The sequence below is a fragment of the Poecilia latipinna genome, unplaced genomic scaffold (genome assembly GCF_001443285.1).
Source record: "Poecilia latipinna isolate Pla-1442-1.1 unplaced genomic scaffold, P_latipinna-1.0 Scaffold1343, whole genome shotgun sequence".
Classification (NCBI taxonomy): Eukaryota; Metazoa; Chordata; class Actinopteri; order Cyprinodontiformes; family Poeciliidae; genus Poecilia; species Poecilia latipinna.
This window is the reverse complement of record NW_015113959.1, coordinates 13,246-36,299: the sequence shown is the minus strand read 5'-3', so window position 1 is coordinate 36,299 and position 23,054 is coordinate 13,246. Positions and strand designations below refer to the sequence as shown.

Here is a 23,054-nt window from a genome sequence, read left to right as displayed (position 1 = left end):
CGGACTGAAGGAGGGAAACATCCTGAGTGAATCTACTAGCAGTAAACGAAGAAAAAATGGCGGCTGTACCACATGCTCCAGAGGATGAGCGTAGATGGAGACAATGCCGATGGGAGCAGTCCACTCATGGTGCTGCTTGTGGAAATGCTTGTAGAGGCTGGGATGGTGGAACAACCTGAGGATCGACAGACAGATCAGCAAACGTCCCAGGATGTCCCAGGATGTCCCACTATGTCCCATTATGTCCCACTATGTCCTGCCTGTGTGAGTAGTAGAACAGGATCTCCTCCAGCATGGAGAACAGGGCGAGCTCCATCAGGCCTCGGTGGAAGGTGGGCAGCTCGGGGCCGCAGGGCCGGCCGGTCCGGCTGGCCAGCAGGTAGACCAGAACCACCATGGGCCCAGAGACCAGCACCTGGTTGAACAGGACGGTCCGGACCGCCTGCCGCAGCTTGGCCGGGTCCACCTGCAGGAACAGACATTGTTCAGCGACCGGACGCCGGTACCTGAGGCTGCTACAGACTCGGTCACAAACTGATGCCTGGAACAGCGCCACCAGCTGGTCAAACATGTCAAAACTTTAATCTGAGCAGAAACTGAACTGAAGCAACGTTTAATTATTCATTTAAAATAAAAAGCAAAATAAATAAGAAAGACGTCACTCAGAGCACAGAACATAGAACTAGACTGAGTAGATAGGCCCTTATGGATCAGACACATTATCTGCACCAGTATAGATATTAGATCAGTGAACATTTTAAATGTTTGTCATGATTTGCTGCTTAATGCAGCTTTTTCTACTTTTATTCACATTCAAAATGATTTTCTATGTAATAAATGGATTTTATTAAAATAAATTGGTCTCGGCAACAAGAATAATCTGGATTATTTTCCTTTAAAACTATTTTACTGCATTGACTGATTGTGATGTAAAATCAGATCCATAATGTTGGTGAATTTCAGTCGGAGTTATTTTATTTCATTTAAAAACCTGAATTAAAGTAACAGTTAATTGGTGTTGAGGTTCTTAGTTCATCTGAGTTTCTCACTAATATGATCAAAACTTTGCCCATATTCTGATCATGTCACCATTAAATAAACTAAATTAAAATCACATAAATAAGTTTGTTCACATACGTCGTTACAGAAACGCACAGCATCATCATCACTTCCTGTCTTCCTCTTCTTCGTGGTCTCCAGCACAAGTAACTTCCTGTTGATGTGAAAATTGTTTCCGTTGCAGTTTAGGAAAATGGAGTCGAAAACCTTTTTATTGAAAAACTTGACTTTTTTAAATTTAACATTTTAATTCAGGAAATGTGAAACTGCAGAACCATCAGGTGACTGGAAATGCAGCAGCAGACATTTTGTTTTCTCCGTGGCTGTAAATATAAAAACTGCAGCTGGAATCAGCATGTTCTGGATCTGATCAATAATCATTAAAGTTTTTATATCTATGAGTCGGACTTTGCTCAGAGGCAGACCGACGAACCGACGTCACGCTCAGCCCCGATGTCCTTTCTGATAATCTGAGAACGTTCTAAGATTATCGTTTAATCCCGGCTGATCGGGTCGCTCCAATCTAGAATTTGAAATCTAGAATGGGGATTATTCAGCATGTTGGATTGTCTTGGATTATCACATCCTATGGTTTTTCCCCAGTAGGAGTGAGAGCGCCGCCTGCTGGATGTGACAGGCAGCCAATCAGGAAGCAGGAAGTGCAATAACATCAACATGAAGGGGAGCCCCAAACACAGAGCTGTTGCCATGGTAACCCAGAGTGCGGCAGAGATCGGAGACCAAATGTGGAAACAAGGTGAAAGTTATTCAAGGAACATCAGCAGAACGAGTCAATCCATCCAGTAGCTTCCCGGCTTCGTTAGCAGACGGTAACCATGAGCTGCTCCATTACAAAAATACACATTTTCTTCCACTAACTTTGCTGTTTTTAGATAAATGTCATGAATTTTATGCTCAAGTTCCTAAATGTTTTTATGAGAGAGAAAAATCTTTGTGTTTTATTTTGCATTTTCAGTTTAAGAAATAAACTTTAAACCGGTGGTGTCCAAAGTGGGTCCTGGAGGCGTCCGGCATGTTTTATTCTCTCCCTGGTGGTTCAGCAGGTCGATGTTCCTCTCAGGCCTCTAATGAGCTTCATCGGATCCAGGTGTGTTAAACCAGGGAGGGAATAAGACCTGCAGGATGCCGGCCCTCAGGGACCACTCTGGGGCCCCCTGGTTTAAACTATAAGAAAAATTACAGAAACTATTGGAAGGCCACGTTTGTGCAGTTGTTGAATTGCAGTCACAGGGCCGCACAAAGTTCATCCAAGGGCCACAGACGGCCCCAGGGCCGCACTTTGAGCCCCCCTGAGGTAGACTGTATCTGACTGGTAAAACATTTACTGCTGTTTGGGTCAAACGGTTTAAAATTAGTGGCTTTATCTGTCAATTTGTGCTCATTAATTTCAGTGGAATCAGAAAAACTGAAAAAATGTAATCATAATTAAATTTGAAACAAAAATGAAAATTTTAATTCAGCAGATCGACTCATCTCATTCCGTCACTCTTTAGTCCAAAACTTTCTCTGTTTGTTTCGTCTTTTCTAAATGAATCCAAACCGTCGGCCATGTTTGTTTACTCTCAAGTTTTACTGGATTTTCTGTCTGGAATCCAGACGCTGCTGAGTGAAACTGGTTGGTGCGGCTGGACGCCTCAAACAGACGGCTCTGGTTTTTTAATCGGATTCGTTGCGGTCTCTGGGGTTTAGAAAATCGGCCGACTAGTCCAGAATCTGAACCAGGCCTTAGAGAGGAACCTACCGGGTCATTCCTGCCCTCCTGGATCCGGTACCGAGTGATGAAGGACGGTTTCCCAGACGTGTCCACCAGCAGCAGCAGGCCGTTCAGCATCCAGAACACCGAGGTCGGGGCCAGCATGGTTCCTGTTCCGGATGAAACAGACCGGGTCCAAACGTCAGAACCGGGTCCAAACGTCAGAACCGGGTCCAAACGTCAGAAACAAACATGACTTAAACTTCATGCCTTGAAATCAGCCTCTGTTTGTAGAATTTGATTTAAATCAACCAAATATCCAGATTTCTGTTGGAAACAGGTCAGTGAATCTGAAGATATTATTATTATTATTATTATTATTATTATTATTATCCGACAGTTTCAAACTGATTCTTTTCTGATGTTGCCTGGAGATGATTGATGTTTGAGGTTCTGGTTTCTCTGCGACAGACTGGTGACCTGTGACCTGTCCTGTTTTGTTTCTGTCATAAATCTGATGGACGCAGATCGATGGAGATTCTCCAGCCTGAAGGTTTCACAAACTGATGGTAAAAATATTAATTTCTGCCTCATATCGGTGACCTTTGACCTGAAAGGGAACAAGACCTGGAGTACCGATTCTCTAGCATGAATTTTCTTACCTACGAAGAACAGCGCAGCATCATGACCTTCAAACAGCAGGTAAACCTGCGTCCACAACTTCTGCCAGAAATCTCCTGAAGCTCCCCAGAATCTCTGAAGATGCCTGGAGTCAGAGGTCAGAGGTCACTCTGCTTCTTTTTTTGTTTTTCTTGTTGAAAAGACGAGGAAAACCTGATTTATATCAGGTAACTAAACCATAAACAGTTAAAGCATCACAATATTAATAACAACAAAAAACACCTGCAGTAGAAAACATTCATCCATAAAATGCACAAAAATTATGTTTAATATTTAATTTCTGTTATATAAATATTGCTTCAATGTGGGTGTGAGAAAAACATTTTAACTGTAAAACCTGTTTATTAGTGATGCTGATTATAATATCAATGATTTTTGTTAATGTTAAATAAAAATGATCCACAGAACCAAAACTACCGAACAGATTCATGTAAAAATGATCAGCTTTTATAGTGAGAAATTCTTAGCCCAAACCAGAGGTGGCGCTAGACTCCTTTGTTCTGCCTCATTTTGACAGACAGCATAAAAAAATCAGTCATGTTCTGTTTTCACCCGTCAAATTAGAATCATATTAATGTCGGTTGTTGAGACGCATTTTTATGCGGTTTAGTTCAGATTCACCTGAACCTGAATCCAGATGCCGTCACACATCTAACATTTTCTCCGTAGTGACACAAACAAATCAACCCTCCAGCAGCAGCTGATCCAGAACGCTGCTGCTGGAGTTCTGACTAGAACCAGGAAGCGTTGTGGACCAGAACGCTGCTGCTGGAGTTCTGACTAGAACCAGGAAGCGTTGTGGACCAGAACGCTGCTAAAACCAGGAAGATGGAGCTCATCACACCAGATCTACAGATCTACACTGGCAGTGCAGCGCACTGCGCAGGTTAGGCTCTAATTAACTTCTGCACTTTTATTTATTTCCTCAGGATAAACTGCCGGCTCCTTTAGACTATAAATGGATTAACTCAACGTTGCATCTCTTTAGTTTTCTCTGGTCTGGAATTAAAGGCTCCATTTCTCCCAAAGGTTTTGAACGCTCTTCCTAACCAGACGCTCCAAATCCTCCGGTCCGTAACTCTTCAACAGGCCGTTGGCTCCGGTCAGAAAGACATTTAGTTCAGAGTCCAGGAGATGATGTTCAGAAAGGATTTTTTTATTGATTGACTTTAATTGCCTCTGCGGTGAAATCTTTGTGTAAAGTCTGTAATGTCTGCCTGTTTGCACCAGTCAGAGGTGTAAATTATAACCTGTCAAATGACCGACAAGCTTTAAATTTTCTCGTTATTAAAAAAGTAACCGGTCAAATACGGAAAATATTCCGTTAATGTAAACTCTGGTCCAAACAGGACCAGTAAATATTATTATGTTATAGTAGTAATAATAATATATGCATTAGAATATGCCTGTTCCAGGGTTGGGCAGTAAGTACTTACATTTACTCGAGAAACTTTAGAGTATTTTTACTACACTGTACTTGAGTCATTTTATTAGAAAGCATTTTTACTTTTACTTGAGTCAAATTTCTGGATTTTCTTCCCACTGAATGAAAATCAAACATGTTTTAACCAGAAACAGACTCAAACCTGCAGCTTCAGTTAAAGTTTCTGAAGATTTTTTATTGAAAGAAACTGATTTGGAAACGTCCTTGTTTTGTCTGATTTTATTATTTTTTGTTCCTTATATGATTTATTGTCATTTTGGTTCTTAAAATACAAAAATGTAACTTTTATATTTTGGTCCATCTGATGATGTAATTTTTAAACATTAAATGATTATTTGATCAGTTACTCAGTACTTGAGTCGACTTTTTACCAAATACTTTTTTACTTTTATTTGAGTAATTTTTGTATTCTCCATCCTCCTCTGGTCTAATCGAATATCTATATTTTTATTTATTGTAAAGATAAAATATTGATTATTTACATGAAAAGGTGACAGACTTTATAGCCTCTGGCTAATTTCCATCTCCTGTCCCTGATAATAATAATAATAATAACTATTATTATTATTATTATTATTATTATTATTATTATTATTATCTCAAAAGTGGAAGTAAAAGTAGAGATACTTCATAATAAAATCACTAAAGTAAAAGTACAGCACAGTAAAAATACTCCTAAAAGTAACTTGTTTTCAAAAAAGTTACTCAAAACTTTCTGAGTAACTGTAACTAGTTACTAGCCAGATTCCTACCATCAAACTCCACACCTTTGCTTGTAATGTTTATGTACTCATGCAGCAGGCTTGCTTTGACTAGACCAACCCAGTGTTTCCAGACTCGGGATTCTGGTCTTTCCTGCTCCGACCCGCCGAGCCGTTTTGTTTCTGTCATGATTCGTTCCCTGCCTTTGTCTCCTCTGTTGATTATTTTACCACTCAGTTAGCCTGGTTAGCCGTTAGCTCGGTGCTGTGATTGGCATTAGTTAGCCTGGTTAGCCGTTAGCTCGGTGCTGTGATTGGCATTAGTTAGCCTGGTTGGCCGTTAGCTCGGTGCTGTGATGGTCGTACCACGTCAGCGAGTTTCCAAAAGCAGCCAGGAACAGGATTCCAGATCCGATGACAAAAGCAGCTTTCTTCACAGAATCCCACAGTCCTCCTGCTGATTCCTGGAAAACAAACCAGCGCTGTGAACAACAGAGGAGCATCAGAGTTCACCAAGCAAACAAAACACAAAATATCCAACGAGGAATTCTGCTGCAGATTACAGAGCAAACACATCTTAGTTCACTGGAAATAAAACACAACTTACAAACAATAGCAGGAGCTTAACCTAAGTTAATAATTCCTTAACATTGATCAAAAAGTTTCAGTTCCACTGACAGATTATTTCATTCAGAGCAAGATATAATAATCTGCCAATGACACCAGAACGGTTTCATCAATATTAATGAATTATTAACTTTAAAAAGCTTCTGTATCTTACTGAATTGTAACAGTTTTGTTTCATTTCAAGTGAGGCAGACCAAACCTTCGTGGTCAGATTTTGTGTTTTTACAGTGCATAATTGAAATAAATAAACTGTAAAACAACAGCTGCCAACAGTTAGTCCAAAGGTGTGTTCAAAGACAGTACGACATTCTCCTTCTCCACAGTGGGAAACAGGAGACGTCCAGTCAGCAGGGATTAAATTCGAGTCGCATTCCTCAGGCCTTCACCTCGGCCACCTCTACCGTAACCATGGCAACCGCGGGAACAGCGCCGCCTCGGTTGTTTCTGTGTTTCTTCTTGGTTCGAACAGAAAGTTCTGCTTTCATTTTCACCAAATTAAACCATAAACTTGAACTTCATCATTACACTGTAAACAATCATTCAGTCTCTGCTTCACCAATGAAAACACTTTAAAATGTTACTCGTCAGGTTGAGCTTGTTGTTATGTAACAAACTCATTAAAATGCATATAAAGGCCTGTAATAATCAGAAGGTTTGAAAAGTTCAGGGTTTTTTTATTACAATTTAGTTTGATTTTGTTGTGACTTTTTGTTGTATAGAGTTTTAATTAGTTAAATATTATTTAGTTTTAGTTGTTCTTTTCATACTTTGGTTCAGTTTTAGGAGCAGAATTAAAAAAGCTCAAAGTATTGTGATTATGTAAACATTGATTGGGTTATGAATATTCAACAGAAGAAACTATTTGAATAAAAATAGATTTAATTATTGTTGAACTCTGGAGTTTTCTAACAACTTTTGTGACTGTAATTTACTGACAGTTGACAAACTGCTTGTTTGAGGGAATAAAAACTAATTTCACATCAGTTTGAAATGGTAACTAAAACTATTCATAAACACAAAAATGAAGGATAATATTTCTATAATTTCAGTATGTTTTATAAATGCATGATGATAGTTCCAGTTAGTTTGTTTTTCCCCACTAACAATCACATTTTTATTTATTTAGTCAATAAACATGTTTTTCTTTATTTCAGTTTTCCTTATTTCATTAGTTTTAATAATTATAATAACTTTGCTGAATAGTGATGACATAAATATTGTCATAAATATCATTGATAATTTACCTCCAATTTAGCTGAAAATGAAGTTTTTCAATGTAGTAATTTTTATAAAGATTAATAAATTATGACAAGGCAGAAATAAAGATGGTATATGTCACAAACTGAACTTTTACAGCTGCAGAAACAAAACAGACATAATTGATGCACCTTAAATATTTCAGCTGGTACTCATAGAAACTAAAGTTTTACTAAAACCAAAGGATTATAAAAACAACACAAACTCCACCCAAAGACAAAAGGCAAATAAATAAAAAGGTCAGGGTAATGACTCAGTCTTTTGTGAAACTGATCATCTGCTTCTTAACTTGTTACATAACTGAACATTGATTTCTGACTGACAGATTTATTTCACAAAATTCATCCAACAGTTAAAAATACTAAAATCAGATCTGAGCACAAAGCCGGAGCCGTCTTCATTCCTCACAAATCACACAGATTATACATAACACTAAAATAAATTACATTAAATAAATTATCACCACAGTTAGCAAACTGCTAAGCAGCAAACTGTTGCCTAGCAACGGGAGCAGTTAGCTGGAAAAATTTTCCAGCTAACCGAAAGCCACAGAGACAAAAGTAAAAAATGTAATATTCTGAGTATATGGGTAAAAACCTTTTTATCATTTCTACTAAATTTAACATTTTTATTCTCCACTGTAAAAACTCAAAATCTCACCAAGTAGTTTTGGTTTAGTTTAGTGTCAATATCTCAATACACTAGAAATAAAACTAAACTTTTCAGCTAATATTGATTAAAAATGACTAATATTGTTCTACCAGTAGAACAATATTACTTATATCGGAAAAATGTTTTGTTCCACTGGGAGATTATTTCACTTATGACTAAACCGTTTTCATCAATATTAAGGAAATATTGACTTGAAACAAGCTCATCTATCTGCCTAAACAGTTACTTAGAAGTGAGTTTCATTGTATTTCAACTGAACTAAGATGTTCACACTAGAAACTAAACCAAAAATACTTGGTTAGATTTTGTGTTTTTGCAGTGTACTTTCATCAAACTATATATTAATAGATTAAATTATTATACTGTAATAATGATGTAGCATTTTATCAGCAGCAGTAATAAGAATAGTTGTTTTTCTGTTTTAAATGAACTCTGTGTGTTAAACGTTAAACTTGTGGGTTTACTCAGGACTTTGCGGAGATGCGCTCTCACCTGTTGGCCGCTGCCTGCTGAGCTCTTCTCGGCTCTCCCCGTCTCTGCAGACAAACAGAGACAGTGTATCAAACTGGGTCAGTTTCACAACAGCATGAATGTAGGGGACAGGGTTACCGTGTCCACATGAAAACCAGAAGAAGGAGGTCTGCAGCCGCAACATGGCCGACAGCAGAAGACTGACGGAATATTCTTAAAGTTTGAACTTAAAATGACCAAAAACATGTTTTAGTTTATGATTTTAAAGCCATTCTCCTGGTGAAGTTTAGGGGAAGAAAATACATTTGCAGTATTGCTACACCCAAAGACTACCTGTTATTTTCACACAAACATGTGACTTGTTGCTGCGCTGTCATTTTATTATTTTAATGTCCTCAAATATCTTTTTTCATCTATTCATGGTACAATAATCATCTAAGTGCTGTCTGGAAAAAAATCAGAGCAGGATTACACATAATCCAGTTATAATCCATCTTTACAGTGAATGTACATTTTTCCATCACTACAGAGTAAAAATGAAACAAAAAGCAGCTAATGATTATTTTTAACAACAAATATATTAAATAATTATCTAAAACATCAACTACCACTGAAAATCAAACAATTGTCTTTCTCCACCACAACAGTTTTATTTCAACGCTACAAAATAATCAAGAATGAATGTTTATTTTCAACATAAGGAATACAAAAAAAACAAACAAAAAAAAACAGTCATAACTGTGACGCATTTCCAGGCTTCATTCCTGATGGAAAAATTAATCCAATGGGAAATTCAAATGTCAAGTAAATTAGATTAAGCCTATTAAACCAGATCAAATTTATCTTTGTCAGTGGAAGGTTATTAAATGTATTTTTTAATGTTACAGAAAACAGAAGCACAGGGCAAAAGGTATGATTCTGTTTCTATGAGAACAGAATCATAGAAATCCATAAAGAAGCCCATAAACGCCGCTGAGCTTTTATTAAATAACCTTCAGGCGGATATTATGGTGACAGGTTGGACAGAAACTCACCGCGGCTCTTCGTCTCCATGTTTCCCTGCGGGGTTTCCTCTCTGCTCCTCCTGCAGCCAGCTGACACATGAACTCACAGCCGCAGTTTATTTACTTCTGAAGGACGCTCCTGATTGGCTGCTCCCTGGTCAGCTGACACAGACCGAACCCGGAAGTAAGCTCCCGCCTCTCCCGCTGTGTTTTCCTGCAGGTCACAGGTAAAAGGTTGAGCTGCTCACTGTCTATAAATGATTAGAGAACATGTAGGGGTCAAAGGTAATGGAAAACAACGCTGTAATCATTTTAATAAATACCAATTTTCACACTTAAACTACAAGGACTTACAGTATGCAATGAAGGGAAATAATTATTCGGTCTTCTGCTGACTCAAACTAATTATTTTATGATTTTTATTCAATTTCATTTAATGAAGCAGATATTCTATCTCTAAAAGTGACATATTTTTATTATTAGAGAATAAATCATAACTTTACTGCTCCAACTTGCAGCATATTTCGACAAATGGCATGGAATAAAGATATGAGCTATCTCTCTGGGATTATTTTTGGGATTGCTTCATTTAAACAAAATTGTGGGGAAAAGAAAAATTATCATTTTGTTCTTTAGAAACTGAACTACTGAAATTTCTAACAAAAAGTTGTTTACAAATAAAAAGTTATAAATATAAAGTGATAACATCAGAAAAAGCTTAAATTTATGTTTATAGATTAGAAATATAAAAGTACCCAGCTAAAAAAAGAAATGCTACGTATACGTAAAAAATACTGTATGAGTTACTTTGCTGACGGTAAAACTGAATGTGTTTTACTAAAATTTAGAGAAATTTGAACAATGTTAGGGTTAAGAAAACTTTTTACCAACTGACATAAAAAACCGACTGCAGTGTTTTATTACTAAACTGAATCTGATTGAACTGAACTAGCTAGCTTCAAGGCTAGCTAGTTAACTAACTGTTTGTATCATTAAAGCAAGCATTTGTTTTGTAAAGTGCATTGTGGCAAAAATGTTGTTGCTGTATAAATAAAGATAACAAAATTAACATATTAAACCACTGAGTTAATAAAGTCTTTCAGAATCATTTTTATTTTCCCTCAACATTTTTGGATCTTTGTCTATAAAATGTTGTGTTTTTGTGAGGCCCCAGCTGCTGACATCAGCCAAAATATCAAAGTATTTATAGCATTTTTAGCAAGCAGCAACTCAGAGACTGAGGCGTTAAGGTTGGTGTTGTGCGTCTCAACTATCAGCTGCCGCTCCCTAAATGTGCTGAACTTCAAGCCCATCCGGTGCTGCAAACACACGTGACTCTATTATCAGTCATAATCAATGTTCTCTCTAATTGTTAACAAGTCTGGAAATTGTTTTTGAAAACAATTTCAAAAACATCTTTAAACACGCCTGCAGAGCAGAGCTTAACTTTTCACAACAGAATTCATTTTCACAGGTTAAATTTAAAATTCCTGCAGTCAGATCATTTATGAAAACTTTTATTACTCAGGTGCTGCACATGTGGCCATAAATGATGAAAGAACAACGTGTTACATCAAAAATCACTGACTGACACTTTAGCCGTTTACCTTCACTCCTCTGATCAGATAATAGAATATTTCCAATGACCTGAAACACAACACCAGCTCAACTCTGGATCTGCCCAAAACCAACAAAACAAAGGTTATTGCTTGGCCTAGTCAAAGTTCGGACTGAAATCCCTTTGAGAGGCTTTTTAATTACCTCAAGGAAACGTTGTGATGGAACTAGAAAATCTTCTGGTTTGACTGAAGAGTCGACCAAATTCCTCTGAAAAACATCGACTGTCATTTACTGCTCAACTCTGGTTTGGGGAAAACACTTTTTCACATCAGCAAGGTTTTATTATTATTATTATTATTATTATTATTATTATTATTATTAACATTATTATCATTATTATTATTATTATTATCATCATTATTATCATTATTATCATCATTATTATCATTATCATTTGGATTCGCTGATCGTTTAGTTAGATAACATGAAACATTCAAGCATGAAAATTTTCAGTCATCCCTAAATAGTTAAAACTTCAGCATTTTACTTCAAATTCTTCTGTCTGTAATATTTCTGTTTGCTATATTTTCATGTCTTCAGCTTCTCTTCCTCACACTAAAGGTCAAAATATCATCTGAGGTCATCAGTCAGCCTTTCATCACTGAAGCTTTGACTCCAGGTTAAAGTTGAATTCTGATTTAATCCCACTCGTCTCATTCCTACCGTACACCTCACCACTGTCTCACTGGCTGCATTTATCTGAACCTTAAAATTGTCCAAATTGAAATTACAAAAAAAAAAAAAAAAAAAAATTGCATAATGAAAATATGCCAATTTAAAAAAAAACTGAAGATTTTTTATAAAAAGTTTTTGTGTGGGGATTTTTCAGTTGTATGGAAATAGATTTATGAGACACATGATTGCTATCTGGATGTTACTACTGGCAGAAATGCAGAAGAAGATGACAGGAAGTGGAAACAGGATGATGTTTTTCTTTTATGTAGCTGGCTCCACCATAACTCTATAATCTATAATTGTTCTATAAAATGGCCGACTACACTTTCCTGAAAACGCTACTCCCAAGTAGGCGGGGCTTGTGGCCAACGTCTCCTCTGATTGGCTGATAAATAATGAGCGCTAGTTGCTGAATTATGAATACATTTCATGTAACCGTTTACATCCCTGATTTTTAATACCTTATTGCATGAGCAAGCTTATTCATGTATGAGTTTGATTTCTTAATTAAAGGAAACTGTTGGTTTTCGACATTAACTGAACGTAGACGAAGCCTAGAAATGATGTGTTGGTTCTGCACGTAATTCTGCAGAAATGTATGAACTTCTTGAATGTGTTCAAAACAAACACATCAGGCCTTTACCTGAAACCATCCTCTGCTCATCAGGTTCACAGTTGCACCTACAATTATTCAGCACGTTGGGTTTAACTACAAAATATATCAACAAAAATATATAAACTAGTTTGTGTGTTTCAGTAGCAAGCAGAACATCTTTTGGTTGCAATCAGGTCTGAACTTCTGACATTACAGAGGAACCTGAATACTGAAACTGTTTATTTCAAATCCCAGCAGATCTTTAGGACGGATGACTGTCAACACGCCGGTTTCTTCTGACCAGGGGAGATAAACATAGAATACATTCTGTTCAGGGGTTCAATATTTTGGTAAAAATAGTGTTCAGCTCATTTTATTTAACTGTATATGTTGTTTTTTTGTTTTGTTTTGTTTTTTTTGTTTTGTTTTTTTTTTGTAATTTTTTTAAGCTGGATGTTTAAACTTTTAGTTGGGGTGGAATCATTTTAGCTGCATGTGTATTTCCCAACAGTTGCTATAGCAACCATGTTGTGAACTGATAGACCGACCACGATAGTTTATAGTATTTTTATCTTTAAATTTGCATTTTGTGCGGTGTGTAGAAGATGCGCCAGCAGAAGTCTGGAGTCAAACATGCAGCTCAGGTGAGACCCCTGGTGGACATCTGGTATCACTACACCCGGAATGCTGAGTGCTTGTTATGCAAAGGGAGAGTTTTGCTATTTTTTCGTATTTTAAGGAGATTTAATTATGTCTTCTGAAATTACATCCTTTAGGATATATTTAGATAATTACAAATCTGATTAGAAATAAAATATGTATTTTGTAATTACTTTTAGAGCTAAGTGTAATATTTAAAATTAACTAAACCTTTTCCTGATTCTAATTAGTCAACAAATGAGCTGTGTGTTGCTTCTTTACTGTTATTATTATTTTAGAAATATGTTTGTTTTTGCTAGTGTTGGCTAATGGAACGTTCCCAAACTTGTTCAGATACTTTTTGGCAGACTGAGATGTGTTCTTTTTACATTTTAAATTTGACTTAAAGATTACATGTGGAGTTCCTCAAGGCTCTATTCTCGGGACACTCTTCCTGAACATCTGCATGCTCTCCTAATTCAGACAATGGAGTTTTACAACATCTCTGATACCAGCCGCTGTGACGAATAACTTTATCAAACTGTGTCACCACATGATCACTGTCCTGTAGGAATAACATTTTATCCCAATTTAATGCAGAAAATACAGAAATAATTGATTTTGGTAAAAGAAAACTGCAACATTAGAGATCAGTGCCCAGCTACAGGCTTGATGTGGCTAAAGATCAGATAGCATGCCAGAAAATTAGGGGCTGTTATGATCTCAATACCAATAAAATAACATCCAATTACAGTGAATGAGCCTGCTGCCATAGCATAGCTGCTAAAAAAAATGAACACAGGAAATATTTTTGTGTCTCTTTAAGACAATTTTTTTCAAATATTGATTCCAAAACAAGTCAGGCAAAATGAATCCTAAAAGCTCTAAAACACAAAAGTCATAATTATTTTATTAATTTTATTCAGTATAACAAACTGTCCACTAGCAGCTCCATTAAAGCATCTGAAGTTTTCTTTACGAACCACTTAGGGACAGAAAACGTTGCTCTGACTTTTGACTTCAAACAGGGAAAGTTGAATGAGATAGAAATCACCTGCCAGGGAAAATTCCTGCGGGAAAATGAAATCTATATTTCTATGGAGCTTAACAGCAGAGGGATGCGTTTTCTCCTGAGTTCAGGTTTCTCGTGTTCACATTGGTTCAAGAGCGACTTAACTATGACTGTTCCAGGCTCAGTCCACCCAGACCTTTGAATGGTCTTAGCTCCCTGTTGCTTCTTTCTTCCTTCCACTCAACTTTCCACTCTGTGGAGCCATTTACCTGAGCACCGACTCTTTGGCTTTGTGGATGGAGTCATGGCCGTCAGCTGGACAGCTGTCACTGACCCGGATCTGAACTTGGAAATTCCCCTTTGTACACCAGTGACTGTAGTGTGTTCAGATATCAGCTCTCCTAAAGGTCATCGGGTTGGGAGTTGTTTTTAACAGATGAATCGTTACTCTCATTTACTCATGATGATTACATTTCATTGCCCTGATAAGCAGCGGAGTGAAGGAGAAACTTTACCACACTTTGAGACCTTAAATGTAGAATTTGACCACATTATGGACACCGACTACATCGGCTGACTCCGTGTGTTTTGAGGACAAAGTGAAGGTATAAAGGGTTAAACGCTGAGCTCCGGTCGGGCTCCGCGGGCAGCGCTGGCTGCCTCCGATATTCCGGCTCGCTGTGGATTCTGGGAGTCGGTGGGGGACACTGCCCAGGCTGGTTACCGGGAGAACTGGGAGCGGATTTGTTTTTACCCCGCTACCTTGCTTTGTAAGTACCCCTCCGTGTCGCCTCGCTTCGTGTCTTTCATCGTCTCCTGTCGTCGGTCGAGCGGGAATCTGCGCAGCGAGCGGAGCCGTTGAGGCTGCCATGTTTTTTCCTCTTCCCCCTTCGCGCTGCCATGGAGGCCGAGAGCGGAGCCCGGGCTGCCGGGGCGGACAGGCAGGAAGGGGAGGGAAGGAGGAGCGGGGCAGCCGCTCTCCGCCGACCTGTAGCGGGGAAAATACCGCTTTAATCGGCTGACAGAGGCGGATCAGCTGCGGCGCTGACGCCGAGTCGGGGCTTTAAAATGCCTTTTGGAGCCGCCGGGCTGGATGTTGACATGCGGAAATGGATGTCAGCGGGGAGAGAAAAGCCCACCGTGGCGGAGAGAAACCCACCTACACCTGGCCGCAGGAAGAAATGCCGCAGATGTTCTCAACCAGCATATGCGGGGTTTTTATGTCTCCGCTGGAACTGACCACCGTTCCGCTAACCGTGTTTGATTCAGAGCAGAAATTAAAAAATAAAATAAGAAAGAAGCGTGGCCTATGGTGGCGGTAATTGATTCCCAGTGACAGACGAGATAATTGCAGTCTACATCTGGTGCAGAAACATTTAGTTATTACGCATTTCATGACATAATAAACGCGCTAAACTTTGATTAAGTTTGTTCCTAATTTAAAATGCATTAAATTATTCTTTAATGAACGAGCATTCCGGGGTCCATAATGCCATCTGTCATGAATAAAACATCTCTTTGCACAGGGGATCTTATGGTAATTGACATCTTCCTGCACAGTGAGGGTGACATTTAGGCTGCTTTTTAGCATGAGGGTAATATTAACAGAAAGCCTCTTGTGTATGTTGAGTAATCACCGCTGGGGTCAGCAGCAGATTGTTCTCCTGTCACCTTGGGTTTGCTAACAGATTTCATGATCCCATGTGAAACACATCATCTCTCTTTGCTCAGTTTCATGTTGTTTGTAATCAGAGGCTGGATTCAACCTCCACATGTTTATTTACTCATTTTACATTATTCAGCAAAATGTCTTAAAATATAGTTTATGTTTCTGTCAAAGGTTTAGCTCAATAATCCACAAATAAATCAGAACACATTAAACATCTGCTAAGGTTAGATAGATTTAGTTAACATGACAAGGTAAAAGTTGGTAGGAGAAAGCTCAGTAAGTTAAATGTTGTTAATATGAAATCTGCAACCGATACCAGGTTTTGTTACCAGTTTCCAGTTGTTGAGTTTACAGCCGTCTGAGCTGCTCACAGTGATTTTAGGTGATAATGTTAATAAGTAACACATTAATCAATAAATGATGGAGTATCTCCTTTTCTCATAGACAATAAGATTTACTTAGTATTTTCTCTCTTTCTACACACCTGAAAGAAGAATTGCAATGTATCTGAAGACAAAGAATAATGTTGAGAGGAAACGGCTCAGATTTACTGCAATGTGTTTATATTGGAACCAAATGCAGCGTCAAACGGAGCGGAGCCAAATACTTTTCTACTCTCAGTTGAGTATGATCCTCCTCTGTGTGTAACAAGTGGTTCGTTTTTCTCTGCAGAGCCCAACGCCGGTGGCACTTGGAGCGCCATGTCAAGCAGAGGAGGAAAGAAAAAGACGACCAAGACGTCCCGGTCCACCAAGGCCGGCGTCATCTTCCCTGTGGGGCGCATGCTGCGCTACATCAAGAGGGGGCTGCCGAAATATCGCATCGGTGTGGGAGCGCCGGTCTACCTGGCCGCCGTCCTTGAGTACCTGACCGGTGAGCTGCACTGCTGAAGAGAAAAGCATGGAAACTAGGGGTGCAGCGATTTATCGGCCAGACGATTTATGGATCAGACAGTTTATCGGCCAGACGACTGCCTTAATTTTCGATCGATACTTGTATGTGAAGCAGATCTTTTCTAAAATCAGCCACTGACATCAGCTCATGTCCAAACCTTTGCGGTCATCAATAGTCGTCCTGCTGTTACCAACTCAGCAACCTTCTTGCTATATTTAACAACATTTTAAAGAAAAAAAACCTGCTAACAGCCAAAATCAGAATCAGCAGATGAGGCTTTTTAGAGATCGATGATCGGCCAGAAAACTGCATTCACTGCATTGAGAGCAGTTTTAATTTCTGCTCTCAATGTGTTTTTTTTTAGTTTGTGCACTCCAGTTAACAATTAATCGATTACTAAATTAGTTGACGATTATTTTAACAATCAATTGATCACGGTTAATCATTTCAGTTTTACTGAAAATGATTCTTATGTTTCTGTGTTTAGCTGAGATCTTGGAGCTGGCTGGCAATGCAGCGAGAGACAACAAAAAGGGCAGAGTGACGCCGCGGCACATCCTGCTGGCCATCGCCAACGACGAGGAGCTCAACCAGGTGAGCTGCAGCTAAACCTGCGCTGGGCGGTTTGGGTTGCTCCTCTCAGCACCACCACGGCTGAAACCGTAGAGTTTGTCGTTCTGTGGCAGCTGCTGAAAGGCGTGACCATCGCAGCAGGTGGAGTTTTGCCCAACATCCACCCGGAGCTGCTGGCTAAGAAGCGAGGCGCCAAGGGGAAGCTGGAGACGCCGGTGTCGCCGGCGCCGGAGAAGAAACCCAAGACAGTGAAGAAGACTGCAGCGAAGAAACTGGGTGGGAAAAAGGCTGGAGGGAAAACCAAGGTGAGCCTGAAGCCGGCTGGGTTTTCACCCGCTGCGTTCCCATTGGCCGTAGGAGTGTGGAACAGAAACACTTTTATCGCATCATGAGTCACATGATCAACAGGAAGTTACTACTGGCAGAAACCACAAAGAAGAAGAAGACAGGAAGTGGTAGGAGGATGATGGTGCTGCTTGTTTTTTTTACTGATTTATTACATGAACAAACTTATTCACATGATTTTAATTTAGTTTCTTATTTAATGGAAAAACACAAATTAATAAATAGGATTTTTACATTAGAAGAATATTGACTAAAAGTTTTGAGCATATTTGTATTTGTGTATTTGTGTCTGTCAGATCTAGAGAAACTCATCCAGGCGTTTATCTTTAGTCTCATTGTTTCCTGCAGCAGCATCTTCACAGGTCTGTCCACCAAATCGATCCTCCAGCTGCAGCTGATCCAGAAGCTGCTGCTGCTGTTCTGACTAGAACCAGGAAGATGGAGACATAAGACCAGATCTACAGTCCTACAGCTGTAGCTCAGAGAACAGACTGTAAAATCCTGTTAGTTTATAAATCACTGGACGGTTTAGCACCACAACACATTAAAGATCTGCTGCTGTTGAATCAACCTGCCAGACCCTCAGGTTCTGGTTCTGGTTCTGCTCTGCATCCAGAACCAGAACCAAACGAGGAGAAGCAGCATTCAGCTTCTATGCACCACAGATCTGGAACAAACTTCCAAAAAACGGTAAAACAGCTGAAACACTGACTTCCTTTAAATCCAGACTCCTGGTTAGTTTTATTTGAATCGTGATCAATTTATCGACGGCATCGACTTAATGTCACGTTTTATTGTTGATTCTCTGCTGCATGACTTTGTTTCTGTGTTTATGATGTAAAGCTCTTTGAAAAGCCTGCTGCTGACATGCTGTACAGATAACATTTGATTGGTTGTTAACTAAAGCTGATAAATACTTTATTGACATCTTGCTGCTGGTCTGGTCTCTGCAGAGAGGCGAGGTGAGCAAGTCGGCGTCGGCAGACAGCACGACGGAGGGATCTCTGGCCGACAGCTTCACCGTGCTCTCCACCAAGAGTCTCTTCCTGGGTCAAAAGGTCAGAAATCTGCTCCACCTAAACACAAACACAGCATCAATAAATGACTTAGCTATGACGAGTTAATATTTTGCATTTTTCTTGATGTTTTTTACAAATATTGATATAAAGAGTTGTTAAAAACTCATTATTAATTCATATATTGTTTTGGTAAGTTCAGAGAATATTTCTGGCAGATCAGAATCACATTATTTATCCTCTTTGCTTCGGTTCCTGCAACAGTTTCACAAACTGAGTACAATTTGCTCTGACATAAATTATTACAATTTCATGAATTGGTCAAAGTTTTCTAAATGAAACCAGTTAATTTAGAAAACTTTGAGTCTTCCTCTGCCGTTCTGTCCTGATTTCTGTCTGTCTCTTGCAGGTGATTTTCCTTCCTGTAATCAGACTTTCCATTTCGATGTTTAGTTGGTGAAATAAAAAGCTTCATGTCTGCGTTAATCTGTGCTGATTTGGTGTTACGGTTGGAAATCTTTGAGGAATACCTTGAGATTTTGGTCCCATAAGAAAAACGATGAAAATGTTTTTTTTGGTGAAACATGTTTAAAACTGATCTGGTTTTGCTCCAGGTTTCTGTGTTGTTATCTCAGTAAAATGCTCTCCTGATCGATTACCAAATTAGTTGACGATTATTTGAATAATTGAATAATCTGATTAATGGTTTCCGTCCTAATCTCAGCTGGTTCATGCTTGGTATTATCAATGAAGGTTACTGATCGGTGATCGGTTTGGGCTCGGTCCAGAACTTCAAGGTATTCCTGTGATCTGCAGAGTGTGTCTGGCGCTAACGCTCTGCCTCTTCATCGTTCTGCTCCTCTTCCTCCTGTGCATGCGCCTCCACAGCTCAACCTCATCCACAGCGAGGTCAGTAACTTGGCTGGCTTTGACGTGGACGGGGTCATCAACCCCACCAACGCCGACCTTGAGCTGAAAGATGACCTAGGTGAGACCCGCCCCCCACCGGGGGATTTCAGACGGAGATCCTTGAACGTCCGGCAGCTCAGCAGATCGGCCTAGTCCAATCACGAGCAGCAGCTCAGCAGATCGGCCTAGTCCAGTCACGAGCAGCAGCTCAGCAGATCGGCCTAGTCCAATCACGAGCGTCCTCTGTTTAAAGATAATGCTCATCAGTTGATTTAATTGAAGCATCAAAGGAAAATCTGAGTTTATGACTGAGAAAGTTTAAATTTTGAATTAAAAACTTTATGATCATCCATCCATCATCCATCCATCCATCATCCATCCATCATCCATCCATCATCCATCCATCATCCATCCATCCATCCATCCATCATCCATCCATCATCCATCCATCCATCATCCATCCATCCATCCATCATCCATCCATCCATCATCCATCATCCATCCATCCATCATCCATTCATCCATCCATCATCCATCCATCCATCCATCATCCATCCATCCATCATCCATCCGTTTTTCTCTATAATTAGCTAATTTATGTTTTTTACTTGTATTCTTATACAATTATTTCTACTTTTATTCTTTTGCCTTTGATCAGAGTCAATCTGAATATAAAACATTTATTTTTGTTTCACATGAAATGTGTGAAAATAAATAGTTGTGAAACAGAAGCTGCCTGCAGCGCTGAGAGACGTTGATCAGATTATTAATCTGGTTTCATTGGAGGAAAATCTCCAGAAATATCAGAAGCTGCTTTTCCACCTTCAAGGAATTCCGTGCCGCCGTCGGTCTGCGTCCCGCTGAGCTCCGGTCCAGATGCTCGTCCTCTCAGTCTGCTGAGTAAAATCCAGTTAATCTTAATTGCAGCCTGATGGACAGAGCTCTCACCTGGAGTGTGATCGTTAAATGCAGGATTCACAGTTGGACAGAAAACTGTTTTTTTCTAATTAAAACTCAAACACAAAGATCTATTTGGTGTTTTGATTATCATCTTCCTGTTTTACTCTGGTCCAGCTGTGGCTCCTGCTTCCTGTTTCGTCTCTAACCTGTCTCTCCTCAGCCAATCAGGAGCGCTCACCTGTCCGACTGTCCTCCTCTCATCACTCTGCTCATCCTGTTGCCAGTTGCTCACTGTGTTTTACCTCCATGTTGTTGCCTGTTGTCTGTCACCGTTGTCGTTTGTAGTTGCAAGTTGTCCAAGCCGACATTTCCGCGGTGGAGAGCGACGCAGTCGTTCACCCGACCAACTCGACCCTGTATTCAGGTGGTGAAGTAGGTAAAGGAACCCGACTGTCTGCTGCTGCTGCTGCTCATCCGGACCCTCGCTGCTGCAGTCAGTGGACCAGCAGCTGCAGCACCAGCAGCTGCAGCACCAGCAGCTTTTAGCCAGGGTTCATGCTCACAGCTTCCAGTGTTCACTGGAGCCGGATTTTTACTGGATCTGGAAAAAAAACTTGTCATTTCTACAGTCAGTAACTTTTATGTTCTGAATCTCTACAGAGAATCTGAGTTTATTATTATTAGTGATTGTATTTTAGGGCTGTTAGCAGTTATTGTAGTAACCTATCAATTATTCTGACCATAAAGTTCACATTTTGTACATTTTCTGCTGCTTCTGAAAACAGGACAAGCACTTAAAAACATTCATGATCCTCCAGAATGTAATGTTACCAAGCACAGGAACTGCCTGTTACCTAGCAACCCCGGCAGAGCTCCGCCACCCGTTACCTAGCAACCCAGGTTGTTATTGTAAATAGGAATTTGTTCTTCATAGCTCACCTGGTTAAGACAAGGATTAAATAAAAATGGCGCCCCCTGCTGAGCTCCCATTTTTTTAGGATTATTGTTGCAGTGTTTACTTGTGTTTATTATTTATTCTGATCCAACTCTGGATGCTTCCTTAACCTGCCTCTGCTCTAATACAACCTCAACGTTTCCTGCAGGTTTTATCTATAAACGAGTCAAAACAATAAGTGACTCTGAGGTTCAGGTTTTATTTTATCCTCATCTTCATGCTGCTGCTGCTGCTGCTTGTCTTGTTCCACGACTGCAGCATCGACGTCCTGAGCTGTCTCACCTCATGTGACCTTTGACCTCTTTAACCAGGCTGCCAGCAGGCAGACCCACACAGCGTCTCAGGAACAGTTTTAGTTTCTCTGAAGACTCAGAGCGTCTCCATCACTTTGCTTCCAGTCGCTGAAGTTAAAGAGATTTTTTTCTAACTACATTTTATAACAAAAATAAAATCAAAGCGTTTTTAATATTTCAGCTGAATTGTTAAATGCCTTGCAAAACATATTCACATTCTTGGGTTTTATTCAGTTTGTGACGTTGAAACTGGATTTTACAGCAGCGCATCGCCGCAAACTGGGAGAAAAATAAAAGTTCATTTGTGAAGTATTTTCTAAAAGGTGTGGCAGGAATTAGTCTTCAGGTCACCACCTTTCTTCTGTGTCTCTAAGGCACAGAAATGCTCATCTCTTGTTCTGATTGGGTTAAGATCCGGGCTTTGACTGGACCGTTCTGATGGATAATGCGCTTTGAGCCTCTTGGGTGCTTCACTCATTCAGGATTGACTGGAAACAACATCAGGAAGGAAAAATTAAAATAATAATGAACACTTTGATTTCTACTCAAACAAATCGATTCTCTAACAAGCTGAAGCAGCTGGGTTTTATTTATAGGTATCAGAGTAATGGGGTCTAAAACTAAGCAGATCACACTGTGAGAATTGATTTTTTGCAAAAACAAAAATTAATACTTTACAATTTTGTGCTGATTTTTGTTGATCACATAAAATCCCCAAAGCTTTCCCTGGAGTTTGTGATGAAAGAGTTAAAACATTTTATCAAACTTTAAATCTGAATCAACTCATTTAAAAAATAAAACTGGGCTTTTATTCCCTAACTGAACCTTCTGGACTTTAACTTAAATCTTTGCTCTTTGTTAAAGTGACGCTGCTGAGTTTCTGCCTCCCTCATGTCGTCCTGCCTGCCGTCTGTCTGCATGACCTTTGACCCTCCGCCTCGCTTCCTGCCGTCCGTCTATTTATCCAGGATTTATTCTCTGCTTTCCACCTGCAGGATCCGCTCTGGAGAAGAAAGGAGGGAAGGAGTTCACCGAGGCGCTGCAGGAGCTGAAGAAGAAGAACGGCCCCCTGGAGGTGGCTGGAGGTCAGTGCAGTGCGCCAGAATCGGCTTTACAGTTTATCAAACTGCGTTGGCGTGCACGGTTCATTTTCACCAAAAGAATCAGAAATTTTGACATTAATCGCAGAAATATTCTGAAAAAAACAACAATGACATTTCTGTTCGAAAAGTCAAAAATTAGCTAGAAAAAAAAATCAGAGAAGACTAGAAGATTTCTGGAAGTCATTTCTAAATTTCTGAGTTTAAGAACTTGATCTCAAATTTTCTA

General features: G+C 39.4%; 2 protein-coding genes and 1 long non-coding RNA gene across 4 annotated transcripts in view; 1 reads left to right on the top strand and 2 right to left on the bottom strand.

Annotated features, from left to right (window-relative positions):
• Nucleotides 1-9,771, bottom strand: part of faxdc2 (fatty acid hydroxylase domain containing 2) — a 16,779-nt gene extending 7,008 nt beyond the window's left edge. The window contains exons 1-7 of the mRNA XM_015055916.1: nucleotides 9,661-9,771; nucleotides 8,648-8,691; nucleotides 5,966-6,063; nucleotides 3,436-3,539; nucleotides 2,822-2,943; nucleotides 261-466; nucleotides 6-175 (exon numbers count right to left, since the gene is read on the bottom strand). Coding sequence (XP_014911402.1) covers nucleotides 6-175; nucleotides 261-466; nucleotides 2,822-2,943; nucleotides 3,436-3,539; nucleotides 5,966-6,063; nucleotides 8,648-8,691; nucleotides 9,661-9,679 — 763 coding nt within the window. The 5' untranslated portion in view covers nucleotides 9,680-9,771. The remainder of the gene's footprint in view (nucleotides 1-5; nucleotides 176-260; nucleotides 467-2,821; nucleotides 2,944-3,435; nucleotides 3,540-5,965; nucleotides 6,064-8,647; nucleotides 8,692-9,660) is intronic.
• Nucleotides 9,772-14,690: 4,919 nt separating this feature from the next.
• Nucleotides 14,691-23,054, top strand: part of macroh2a1 (macroH2A.1 histone) — a 17,175-nt gene continuing 8,811 nt past the window's right edge. The window contains exons 1-7 of one of the 2 annotated variants that reach the window (XM_015055921.1): nucleotides 14,691-14,941; nucleotides 16,513-16,713; nucleotides 17,222-17,328; nucleotides 17,421-17,612; nucleotides 18,606-18,710; nucleotides 20,823-20,913; nucleotides 22,721-22,810. In XM_015055921.1, the coding sequence (XP_014911407.1) occupies nucleotides 16,542-16,713; nucleotides 17,222-17,328; nucleotides 17,421-17,612; nucleotides 18,606-18,710; nucleotides 20,823-20,913; nucleotides 22,721-22,810 (757 nt within the window). In that variant the 5' untranslated portion in view covers nucleotides 14,691-14,941; nucleotides 16,513-16,541. Of the gene's footprint in view, nucleotides 14,942-16,512; nucleotides 16,714-17,221; nucleotides 17,329-17,420; nucleotides 17,613-18,605; nucleotides 18,711-19,556; nucleotides 19,657-20,822; nucleotides 20,914-22,720; nucleotides 22,811-23,054 lie in introns of both variants that reach the window. The other variant, XM_015055920.1, reaches the window with a different exon arrangement.
• LOC106961858 (uncharacterized) lies at nucleotides 18,223-22,714 on the bottom strand. The gene is made up of 3 exons (XR_001427844.1): nucleotides 21,986-22,714; nucleotides 21,561-21,563; nucleotides 18,223-18,233 (listed from the first exon to the last, which is right to left on the bottom strand). It is a non-coding gene; the product is annotated as an uncharacterized LOC106961858 (long non-coding RNA).